At 39.5% G+C, this 12,849-nt stretch overlaps 1 protein-coding gene across 7 annotated transcripts in view; it reads left to right on the top strand.

The window, feature by feature from the left end:
• Positions 1–12,849, top strand: part of CDC42BPA (CDC42 binding protein kinase alpha) — a 195,599-nt gene that overhangs the window by 124,142 nt on the left and 58,608 nt on the right. For all 7 annotated transcript variants that reach the window (XM_063124145.1, XM_063124144.1, XM_063124140.1 and 4 more), the window contains exons 16-17: positions 11,627–11,732; positions 12,668–12,792. In XM_063124145.1, coding sequence (XP_062980215.1) covers positions 11,627–11,732; positions 12,668–12,792 — 231 coding nt within the window. The remainder of the gene's footprint in view (positions 1–11,626; positions 11,733–12,667; positions 12,793–12,849) is intronic.

Raw genomic sequence — 12,849 nt, 5'->3', positions numbered from 1 at the left:
ATGCCATAGTAATCACCACTAGGAATGCCATCTTCCAGGGAAGCAAAGATCCACAGTAGGTGGTTCCAAATGGCTTGTCAGAAAAGGTTTGCAAGACCACAGACAGACTCCAGGTCAAGCCCAACTGGTAATCTTTGGGAGCTGCAGAGACACACCTTTTGCTGTCAGAGGGCCTGCAATCCATCAAGCCCCAAAGGGACTGATGTAACAAAGCAGTACATGCAGGTGTAAGGCACAACCTAGAAGGTAGCATGGTGAATGGCACCAACTAAGGTAGTTGTGCTCCTATCAACTGCAGCATGAGGGCCGTTGCCAATACATCACCCAGTTGTTGAATTGGTGATATTATGGGAAGAGGTGTGCTTGATTTATCAGTGGAGGTAACAAGAATGTTCCTGTTCCAGAGGTGGTCTCAGTACCTTAGCATTCCCACATTTTACTGCTCCATTGGTGAAAGGATGTAACACAAATGTGAGTGTGGATTCAGAGCAGTACTCTAATGTCTGTAGGCGAATAGGAAATATATTCTCAGCTTCAAAAGCAACCTTTCTGAAGTTTTTGAACTATAGCTGTGGTCATGCAGTACTTTTTGTTTCATTTTCAGATCCACTAGTGTACTGTGTGTCCACAATCATGGTACAAATGTTCATAAACTAGCTTCTAGCATAATATACAGATCATCCAGAAGATTCTTCAGAATCTCACCTTTCATTTTATGAAATGTTAGCCCAGTGTCTTACAGCTACAAGTTGCAAGAAATTATGACTTTGTTTCTGACCACAGCAACAAAAAGCTAGACTGTTTGAAAAGTTTTCTTCCTTTGACATTTTGGGGGGCATTTGGAAGATGGTTTACCAATAATGTCAGCTGAGCCCAAATCTGTAACACAGTCACCGCTTGCTATCAAGACTAGGTGCGGCCACGTTGACAGTCATAAAACCTTTCCTGTTTCAGCAGCTAGCCCCTCCTTTGTTATACAGAGGGTGCTTTCAGCATTTTACCACAAAGTTTGAGCTGTTGTTTGGCCAGCTTGGTGCACTCCCAGATGAAACCCTTGGCTCGCCTTTTTGAGGGCCCCTCATTTCCTACTTCCACATGTAGCAGGGAATTGTAGGAGTCTTGTGGTTGTTTATATGTAAGTAGGGTTTTGAAATTCCTGCATGGAAATGTATACAAACTATACAAAATATAGGATTCCTAAACTGCTGTGGGCAAAGTGCCACAGCAGTAGTTTTCCACTCAAATGCAGAAGACTATAATTTTTTGTGCTTTGCTGCTTCATTCAGTTTTAGATAACATGATATAATCAAAGATCATTAGATCTTCTATATCAGAGTTCAAAAGTTAAGCCTTTTTAGAAACACCGAAGTATATAGGTCATGATTATTGCTTCTTATTTAAGAATATCCCTGCTCTTTAGAAAAGATAGTATAAATATTCCCCTGTGTTGGAAATTTTATATGACAGCCTTAAAATTTTCACAGTGGTCTAGGACTTTGAAAATCAAAACATATGGCTTGGGTAAGGAACTTGGTGTTCAATAGCTTGAGCCTGAAACAGGCTATTATCCTGGTGGTTCCATGGACCTATGGCCCAATACACCGGGAGAAGAGCCTTTAGTGTGGTGGCCCCTTCTCTGTGGAACTCCCTGCCCCTGGAGGTCAGGCAGGTGCCAACACTGTGCTGCTTCCTGAAAACAAGTCTACTTCGAGAAGACTTCACCAAATGACTAGCCACTTTCTTTTTCCGGTCCTTTATTTTAATTCGAACAATTTTGATTTGCTTTTTTAATCTTCTTTCTTTTTACTGTTTATACCTATGTTCACCGTTCTGGAATCTTTTTTAGATATTGAGTGGTATAGAAATATTGTAAATAAATAAACAAAATGAAATGGCAGCTTCTTCATAAAAGTGAACACTACTTGATGAAGCACCATTGACCAGACTTGCACAATCGTGGAAAGAAAATAAGTTTGTCAAATGTGGCTTATTTTCCCACCCCACACATTCCAGTCACATTTATTTATTACATTTCTATACCGCCCAATAGCCGGAGCTCTCTGGGCGGTTCACAAAAATTAAAAACATTCAAAGTATAAAACAACAGTATAAAACCATAATATAAAATACAATATAAAAGCTCAAACAGCAGCAATGCAAAATTACAAATTTAAAACACCAACTTAAAATTTATTTATAGACTGTTAAAATGCTGGGAGAATAAAAAGGTCTTCACCTGGCGTCTAAAAGCATATAATGTAGGTGCCAAGCGAACCTCCTTTGGGTAATTAACATAATTACCCTCACAATGGCATGGCTTGTCAGATCTTCTAAACTTAGAGAGAGCGGTTGATAAAACACTCCGCAACCTAGAATAAGCCATGGTTTCTGCAGTGGTTTGTTAACTACCCCTGCCAGCCACCCTCACTGGGTTCAGACAACACAACAAGCCATGCCCAGTGAGGGTAATAATGGTCATTAGGCAGCACATGTGGGGGCCAGGAAATAAGCCACGGTGGCTTATTTTCCATCCCTGATTTGCGAACCCCACCATTGTTTTAATAGACAAATTATTCTCTACTCAGTCTTCGTATTTCTTATATAAGAATGAATGTTTCTGCTTTAATAATGGAATATTAGGTAATAGTGCTGAAGGAAAGAGGAAACACCTGTGGGTTTTATGTGGAATCAAGCTGAATTACTGAATAAGCTAGCCCATGCTTCAGTATTAAGATTTTGGAAACCATAACATCAACAGTTGTCAGCGTTACAAATTGATATAATGATCGTGTAGAATAGTTTCATTGGCACTACTATTTGTCCATGAGTTTCAAAGCTATAGATAAGTTTTGGAAGACATTTCGAAGCCAAAAACTAATACAACTGCATGCCAACAACTTTTCATAACATACATTTCTTGAGAAGAAGTGGAATAGTTCCTTGGCAACACATAACTCTCTTCACAGCTCACCTCAGTCCAATGCAAGTATTCTCTGCCTTCACCCAATGGGGGATTGAGGTTGTGCCAGCTGACCTTGCCCAATGCCTGCATTTTAAAGGGCAGAGAAAGATAATAGCCTTGCTGCGGGCCGCCACCAGTGGGCTGCCCCGACAGGTGCGCCCCTGAAGGGAGTGACACCAAAGGGGGTATGCCCCTTTGGGATGTCACAAGGGCAAGAGCGCCTCCCGTTTTGGTCTTCTTCTGTTTTTGGCCAAGGTGATCAAGCAGGCAGTTGCCTTCCAACTGCAAGCAGTCTTGGATGATACAGATTTTCTAGACCCATTTCAAACCGGCTTCATAGTGGGATACGGAGTTAAGACCTCTATGGTCGCCTTAGTGGATTATATTTGCATGGGTATTGACGAGGGGAGTGTGTCCCTACTGGTACTTTTGGACCTCTCAGCAGCTTTCAATACCATTGACCATGATATCCTTCTGGAATGCCTGAGGGGTTTGGGAATCGGGGGCACTGTGCTCCAGTGGTTCTGGTCCTACCTCTCAGGTAGGTTCCAGATGGTGATGCTTGGGGATAGTTGCTCCTCAAAAAATGCTATTTAACATCTACATGAAACCACTGGGAGAGATCATCTGGAGGCATTGGGCAGGGTGCTATCAGTATGCTGATGACACCCAAATATATTTCTCTATTCCTTCGATAACAGCGTCAGCTTAGGATAGTGTGTCTCCTCTGAATGAATGCTTGGAGGCGGTAATGAGCTGGATGAGGATAAAAAAACTGAAGCAGAATCCAGACAAGACAGAGGTGCTTACTGTTAAGGGCCCTAACCTGGGTTTGGAGGTGTGTCAACCAGTTCTGGATGGGGTTACACTCCCCTTGAAAGACTACATTCACAGCTTGGGGGTGCTCCTGGATCCGTCGCTCCAAGTGACAGCCCAGATAGATGTGATGGCCAGGAGTGCCTACTATCAGCTTTGGCTGATATGCCAGCTGCACCCATTCCTAGAGTTGGAAGACCTAAAGATGGTAGTGCATGCACTAGTAACCTCAAAGTGTTGGTCATTACCTTTAAAGCCCTACATGGTTTGGGTCCAGGTTACCTGCGGGATCACCTTCTCCCATACAATACGCCACACACACTCAGGTCCTCTGGGGAGAACTTACCTCAGTCAGTCCAAACTAGGCTGACAACTGTTATTTATTTATTTATTTATTTATTACATTTCTATACCGCCCAATAGCCGAAGCTCTCTGGGCGGTTCACAAAAATTAAAACTATAATAAAACAACCAACAGGTGTTTTTTTAAACTGTTACCAGAGGACCTTTTGTTTTGTCACCCCCAGACTGTGGAATGGCCTGCCAGGAGAGATTCATCAACTTAACACTCCCTCTGAGTTTAATGCAGCCATAAAGACTAATCTCTTCCGGCAGACCTACCCAGATGAATTTTAAACCTAATAATAATTTTAAGACGTCCTGATTGTTATTTTAATATTGTATTGGTTTTATATGCTCTTTTAATTAATTTTATGTATTTGATTTATATTGTATTGTTGTACTAATGTTGTTCCCCCGCCTCTTATCTAAAGGGAGAGGCGGGTAAGATAGTAGTAGTAGTAGTAGTATTAAATGGAGGCCTATGTGCATAAATTGTAAGTGTTACCTTTCCAGGCTTGAGGTGATTTAGATCAGACCTACATATATTGCACTGTTCTCATATGGACCAGTATTGGATGTTAACTGCCAGCTTGCAGATTGTGGCAGAGAGTCCAGCTTGATTCCTCTAGCCAACTGCATGTAGATATTTAACACCTGCATATGGTTTTATAGACCAGTCCCTTAAATGTACTGCGAAGCAATGGCAGAACAGCTTTTACCAGTCTAGCTTCCAACCATTCTATAAAGTGTATTTTTAATATTTCAGGTGCCTTTAACTTGATTTTAAGGATATTGCACTGCCTAATCTGAATCAGTTGTTCAGTAGTTTCTGTTGCTACTTCATTAGTTATGTTGTATAAGTGACATTATGATTTTATCATTTTATAATCATATGTTTTATTTTATTTTATTTTTATCATTTTTTTTACCTCCTTGGGCACTGTAAAAAGTGGAAAGGAAGTTTAATAAAAATAGTCAGGAAGCACACGAGGCCAAATCACCAAAAAGGATAATTGTGAGAAAAAGGAAGCAAAACAATATGCCAGAGATGCCCTTTATCAAAAGACCATGTGGGCAGGATAAGCTGTATGACAACAATGACTGTGAATGTTTGTGGGATGGTGCAGTATACAATTGTTACTTTAAAAAGCCTTAACAATTGTGCAGGAGTGCTCTTATTTTGCTTTCGCTCTTTATACTGTCGACCAAGCTTCCAGCAGGAAAGCTTCTCTGAAATGAGGAATCCGGAGATCTTCTTTCTCTAATTTTTTATCCAATTAAACAAGCAAACAAGGCATAATTTTATGCTGATACATGTGACTGAGGAAAAAGGCCTAAAAAGTACTAGTAACAAAGAGAGCACTACACTACTTTCTGTTTCACTTTCCTAAGAAAACGTCAACAGTTTAGAGCAGCCTTTCCCAACCTGGTACCCTCTAGATGTTTTGGACTTCAACTTTCATCAAGAGTCAGCATGGCCAATGGTCAGGAATGCTGGGAGCTGTAGTCCAAAACATCAAGAGGGCACCAGGTTGAGGAAGGCTGCTATTTATTTATTTATTTATTTATTTAACATTATTTTTAGGCTACCTTTAAGGATAGAACTCTCTCAACATACAAGATAAAAAACATACAAAAGTGAATTCAATAAATAATTGCACATTCAATAAAAATCCATTAAAACAGAGATTAGCTATAAAAATCAATACCAGCCGTGATTACTAATAAAAACAGCAGTCCAAGGTGAAGGACAACAAAACAGATGGGTCCTTAATGCTTTCCTAAAGACCTGCAAAGGTGGGAGGGGGCTGATGAACCCCCGATAGAAGCTGATTCCTTAGGTGTGGAGCCACCGCTGAGAAGGTCCTCTCCGCTGTACTCAGCAGCCTAACCACTCTTGGTGGCGGGCAAGTGAGAAGGCCCTCTGTTTATAATACTGCAGGCACGCTGGTACAGGAAAAGGCTTGTTATTGTTGCTCTCATGATTTTCAAAAAATGTGTGTGTGTACACACAGTCACATATTTCATCTTTGGTTCACTGTAGGAGTTGCTAAAACATTGGCTGGTGTAGATTGTGTCTGAATCTGTGCAAATGTTCATGCATCACAGCATATTTAGGGATTATGCTAACTTTTTAAAAAAATCTGATTACCTGTAATTTAAAAAGCAAAAGAAAAGAACTGTTTCACATGAAATATAGTGCCTGTCAACATATACTGACATTTCAAAAGAGTGCCGAGAACAGTTTTGAGTACTCTTTTAAGAACTAAAAATATTTAAAGGAGAATACTGCATTCAAGAGGCAGCTGGACAGCCATCTGTCAGGGATGCTTTAAGGTGAATTCCTGCATCGAGCAGGGGGTTCGACTCAATGGCCTTATAGGCCCCTTCCAACTCTACTAATTTATGATTCTTTCTATGATTCTATGACTGATTAGTTTTATGCAGTGTTATTTAGATATTTTATGAGCTATTTCAAAGGCTATTATTTTAAAATAGCATGAGAACATCTGTATTCTTCTTCCATTGTGAAAACAATCCTTGAAACAGTGATACAATCTCATGAAGACATCTAAAACTAGATCTTCCTGTTTTGCCTTATTTTGACAAAATGACTGGGGTTTGGATGACAAAATAATCTACCATTGGTTATCATGTCATGATTTTTTTAACCTACCGTGGGTTATTTTGCAGAAATAACTAACACAAATAGCCAACGATGTAACGATTTAACCCACTGTGGGTTATAGTGTCGTGTGGTGTTTTTTAAAAACCCATCTTGGATTATTTTGCCGAAATAATCCACGCAAATAACCAATGGTGTGCAGAGTGGGTTATTTAAACCACCATTGGTTATTGTGTTGTGTGGAGGGAACCGTTAATTAATTTTGTTGGCTGCAGAGTCACTAGGCAAGAGCGTTGAAAGTGGTGGCTGCCACTTTACGCGAGCTGGCAGAACTCTATTTTTGGCAGTAAGGGATGATGGGATACAAGCAGGAGGACTGAGAGGAGGGTGAGAGGGCAGGGGATAAATTAGTCAATGCACCATGGATTAATAATTCACTCATTGTTGCTTATAACCAACTCATGGTTGGTTATTTCTCTGATCATGTGGGGAGTACCCACAAAATAACCATCTGTGAGTTGACTATTAATCCACCGTTGACTATTGTGGCATTCGAACGCAGCTAATATCAACCTAGTATGGGTAGACATGAGTTTAATCTAGTGTACAGGTAAGAGTGCTTTAATTTCAACTGATTTTTTGTGATACTTTAAACCTGATCTTATGGAATTGTTGTTGTTGTTGTTGTTGTTGTTATTATTGTTTGTTTGTTTGTTGTACTTTTAAACTGCCCAATAAACCAAGTTGTCTGGCTGGTGTACAATACATTAAAAACATAAAAGGCAAACAATGAAAAATGAAACAACGAGTGAAAACAGCACATTATAAAATCACATAATAAAACCTAACTCAGGAGTAAGGCTCACAGAGGTTAATCAAGCATACTCTCAAGTAACTGTGCATAGGATTGCAGCTTGAAATGTGTTCAGCTGTACTCTGGTTTCTGCTTTATGTCCTCCGTAATTTTTGAGCCAATAGATAACTGAAGTGTATGCCTAGATGAGAAGTCTTTCAGAAAATGGGTTTGAAAGAACATAAACAGTGATCAAACTGTTGATTCCACTGTGTTCCTAAAGTTTGTTTGCTTGGCTTATATGCCCCTTGTTTTACCTCTAGGGCTTTCCTTGTGTACTATTCTTTACCCATTTTCTTTGTTTGGGAAGAACTGTCTCTATTGCAGCCTCAGCTGAGGCTTTCAACACATCAGATTTCTAAGGCTACCACCAAAGTGGTTAACATAAAGCTTCGCATCACATCTTTCCCCATTGTCTCATATTGCATCACAAAAGCAAATGAAAAACTACTTCTATAGAAGCTGTGAATGAAACAACCACTACTAGAAGGAGGAAAAAGTACTAAATGCATAGAAACCAAGAGGAAAATGTAACTAAATGCTTAATTAAAGCATCTTGATCTGCTGTCTGAGAGGTTAGCCTTAAACCCCATGTCTCCCACATAGCTGTGAGACCCATTATCCATTCCCCTGACAGTTAATGCTTTAATCTTTTTTGGCTTTCCCCCAGATTGTTCATCATATGCATGGAATCTGTTAGCCGGGGAGAGGGATGGGTGGTGTTGGATTACAGAATTAGAGTTTAAACAGCAGTGATTAATATGCGACATTGTTAGAACAAAGTGTTATGTTTCAAATGATGCCTAGCAACACACAAATGCAGAGATAGGTTTGATATTGCCGTGCTGTGTTTCAAAGTCTGATGGAAACAGTAAATGAATTTCAAATTAAGAATAGGAAATTCAAACCAGAAATACTCTTACTGTGTTTCATTATAACCGCTCAAATAGTGGCTGATAAACATTTCTGGATAGCTTTGGAGAACAGTTCTGAATTCTTTGCAAAATTCTATCCCAGAGGCATTCTGCAGTCATAATTGTGAGGATTCCTTAACATGGTTAAGCGATTGGGAACAGACTATAGGACTGAGCAATCTGTCTTCCCGACCACCTCCTCCTAGATTGTATGTCCTAGGTAGAGTAGACCAATTGAAATTAATGATATGTAACTAAGTCACATCTAACTTAAGTCCCATTCATTTCAATGAGTCTACTCTGTGTAGAACTATCATTAGATACTACCCCGTTTTCCTCTGCTCTGCTTAAGCTTTCCATCTATCAGACTTTCCAGCTTTTGGCGGCCATTGTAAGTGTGCGGGCAGGCGGCCTCTGTGTGCCTTTCATGACCCAGACTAAGGTTGGTCTCGAGCAGCAAACCGAATTCCACATAAAAGGAAACATCTCACATAAATGGGCTGCGTCGAAATGTGGTCCCTTCTCTCACCTGCCGTGCATGGTTTTAAAATCATAACTAGCAAACCAGGTCACTATATGCAAATCAGGTCACTATCTCTCAATCCTAAATCTGCTCCCACTTTCTGACCTCTCACTAACTGTCTTTGTTCTCCTTCTACCTGACTTTCTCCAACTGCCACTTACCCCGCCCACCATTCCATTCTAGCCTCAGCTATCAGTCATTCCTCCATTCACTCTTCTGTTTCAATGGTATAGTCAGGCTTTTACATAAAAACCATAAGCTTTATTTAGCAGTTCCTACATCTGTCTTGGAATGTTGTAGGTTAGTTATAACGGGAGAAATGCAGCATAAAAAATCTCATCAAGTTAAAAGGCCTTGAAAACAAAAGGAAAAAAATATTCACTTGGCACTGGAAATCTATTAATGCAGTCACTAGACAAGCTTATCCTGGACGAAGAAATCCATAATCAGGGTGCCGCAACTATGAATGAATGAAACTTTATTGAATAAGTCTTCCGACCATTTCAAAAGATCACATCATCGTTAAAAACAAACAGGCATTAATTAAAATTAATTAATGAAGAATTAATCCATCTCGAGCTGATGGATACAATGATGCTACAGGGTAGATTTCTAGGCATCCTATCGAAAGATAGATTATGTTTATGTGGCATTCTTGCTATTGAAGATCTAGCTCACTATTTACTTGAATGTTGTTTGTACTCAAAATGTAGAGAAATCTATCTATGTTTTTAATACGCATAAGAAACTGGACAGTGAAGGATAAATTGTCCTTCCTCCTACGTGGTGCCGCAACTAAGAAGGCCTGCTCTCCAGTTGTCTCCTACCAGGTGGTGTTCAAAGTTTAATATGTTATTCAGAGGCATAGGCTTATGTCTACAACTCTCAATAGTAACTCCATTAAAAAACATTTGAAATAAGAATAGACATACATACATAATGTTTGGGCAAATAATATTTTGACCTGGCTCTAAAAAGATTGCAGTGATGATGCCAGTCATACCTCTTTGGCAGATTATTCCACAATTAGGGACCCACTGTTTGTTCTGTTCTAAGGCTTTTCCCTTGAGCTACATAAGCTTTTATAGTTCTTCACCTAGAAAGGAGATTTAAAAAGATGCAACCCCGTCTACACAATTTGGAGGCACTGGAAGGAAAAAAAAGGTGGAGAAGGAGTGATAGTTCTTCCAAAGTGCCGTTTGGGCATCCATGGAGGAATAGTCACTGGAGAGGGATGCCGGATTGTAAAGAGCGTCATGGGCTCTTTTGCCTCTGTTGTCAAGTAACTCTGTAGCTTGATCCCAGCAAGCCATGATAAAATCATTCTCCTGGGTATGGATGACCCAACAACCCACCATGGGTCTAAACAACCCTACAACAAGCCATAAGTTCATGAAAATTAACCCACCCAACAGAGAGCACAACAAGTGTAGATAATACAACAACACACAATAGCTGGCTGCCTATGGTGGTTGGTTTGGATCCTGAGATCTGTTGAAGGAAGTTCATAGAACAGGACTTTCCTATTCCTTCATCCCCTTGCGCCCCCTGAAAAGCCTCTTTCTACTGTAGCCTCCTATGCTTCATTCCACACCATTCAGGAAGGTCCCTTAATCCTCTTGATAGGCTATTTGGGCAATGCAGGGGGGCAGGAGGACAGAAAATCCCATTCTATGAACTTTCTTCCATTCATGGATCTGAATAATCAAGCCAATGAATACAGTAAGATCCAAACTCATGTTGTTCTGTTACCCAGTTTGGGGAGTGTTTCACAATAGGAGCATCTGCGCTTTGCTCTCCCATTGCTTCTCTCTATCACGCAGCAATACCTTTGGCCACAACAGGATTGTACAGAGTTATGTACAAGTCTCCTGGGAAAGTGATCTCTCTTTCACTTGTATGAAGATTAAAGCAGATTGTCTTATATCTGGTAAATCAGCATATGGATGGTTCAGGCATTGGGTTTTGTTATAATTAGGCTAGTTTTATTAAGTTAATGGGAAACTTCATGCATGAAAGCTTTGCAGATCCTGGCACCATATATGGCAACTCTCGCTTTTTTACTGGCTGGGCTACAGAATTACCGATGGTTATAAAAATGAATAAGCATATTGAATCAGAAAGTTTATTCTGAAGTGTGGATGTTTGGGATTCATGGAAGATGTCTAATAGCTGGAAAGCAGGAATTGCTGCCTTCCAGAGATCTCCAGGCCTATCCAATTCTCTTTGGAAATTAATTGGACTGACTGTGTACTTAGGTTCCATTGATTTCAATGAAATTTATGCATGCTTAGCTTTTAATGGTTTGCACCTAATGTGTTTTATTGTGACAATTCATAAATTTGAGAGGAATGACAAACGCCTGCTAACAGACATTGATAATCCCATGTTAAAGAAAGGTTAATTTGTATAGTGCTAACATGGAGTAGCAGATAATCTTGTTGTTGTTCAGTGGATATATATTACTGCATACTGTTCTCTCTTAGTTACTGTTAGTCTTTAAAGTTCTGCATGAGATCTGTTGAAGCACATGCGTGGCGAATTCTTTTCCATATATGCCGATTTTATTATATTTTATGTTTTACCTTAGCCAAAGTGAAAGGGAGGAGTTTGAAACAGAGTTCAAACAAAAATATGAACGAGAGAAGATTCTGCTGACAGAGGAGAACAAAAAGCTTTCCAATGAGCTTGATAAGGTCAGTGTTGCGTGAGTGAAACTGAAATATCGAACAAAATTAGAGACTTGATAACAGAGCATCTTGAGGGATAGAACATGTTGAGGGGACGCTACTGGCAGGAAAAAAAACTAACTTTCAGTGCTAATTCAAGAATAATAATATGGGAGTAAATGACATCCGTGTAATTCAGCTCAGATTAAATCCCATAAAATTACTGAATAATGTAGTTTAATATATGTTTCTATGTTGATTAATTGAGAGCCATAGGGCAATAGCGTATTTATTAAGCCATGTTTCAAAAGTACTAACAAAGATAATTCAAAGAAGAATCGGAACAAACAAACAAAGCTTTCCTTATGATTCGATTACTGATAAAGAGAAGACTAGGAGTTGACCTAGAAAAGCCTTTGACAACCTTGGCTGGAATTAAATGATTGCTATATTGCAGAATATGCTACTAAAACAGGAATATATAATTTTTACAAAACCCAGCAATTGGATTAAATTATATTGAACAAGGAGCCAACATCAGAAAAGGGATCTATCAAGGTTACTTTCTGTCTCCATTTAACTGTTTAACATATTTGTAGAGGACGCAATCAGTAAAATAAGTGGAAAGCTAGGGCACTAAAGTAAATGGCAAGGAATAAATTAGCTACATTTCATTGATGACATAGTAGTAATGGCACTTTCGGGTGGAAAGCTGTGGAACATATTAAAGACAAATTGTTTTTGCAGAAACGTACAGCCTAAAAGTAAATGAAAATAAAACAAAGATATTTCTGAGATGTGTATATATAAACAGAGTGTGCGCAATTGCTGTTCCTCTCTGTTTTCTAGAATAACTTTTGTTTTAATGAATTCTAAAAATGCATGATAAGCACAGAGGAAAGCTGTTTCGGATCACCATCATACCTCTGCAAAGATTAATCATGTCTCTAAAATTTATTCAGCTTACAGCCATGTATGAAAGACTAAGTATGAGTAACCGGCAACTGGAAGAAGAGATGAGAGATCTTGCTGACAAAAAAGAATCTGTAGCGCACTGGGAAGCCCAGATCACCGAAATCATCCAGTGGTGAGAACCTTCTTCTAATCTGGGGGTGGGCAGAAGGTAGATCTGGATCTCTCAGTG

This window comes from Elgaria multicarinata, chromosome 4, assembly GCF_023053635.1.
Source record: "Elgaria multicarinata webbii isolate HBS135686 ecotype San Diego chromosome 4, rElgMul1.1.pri, whole genome shotgun sequence".
In the NCBI taxonomy this organism is placed as follows: Eukaryota; Metazoa; Chordata; class Lepidosauria; order Squamata; family Anguidae; genus Elgaria; species Elgaria multicarinata.
This window is presented reverse-complemented; position numbering and strand designations above follow the sequence as displayed.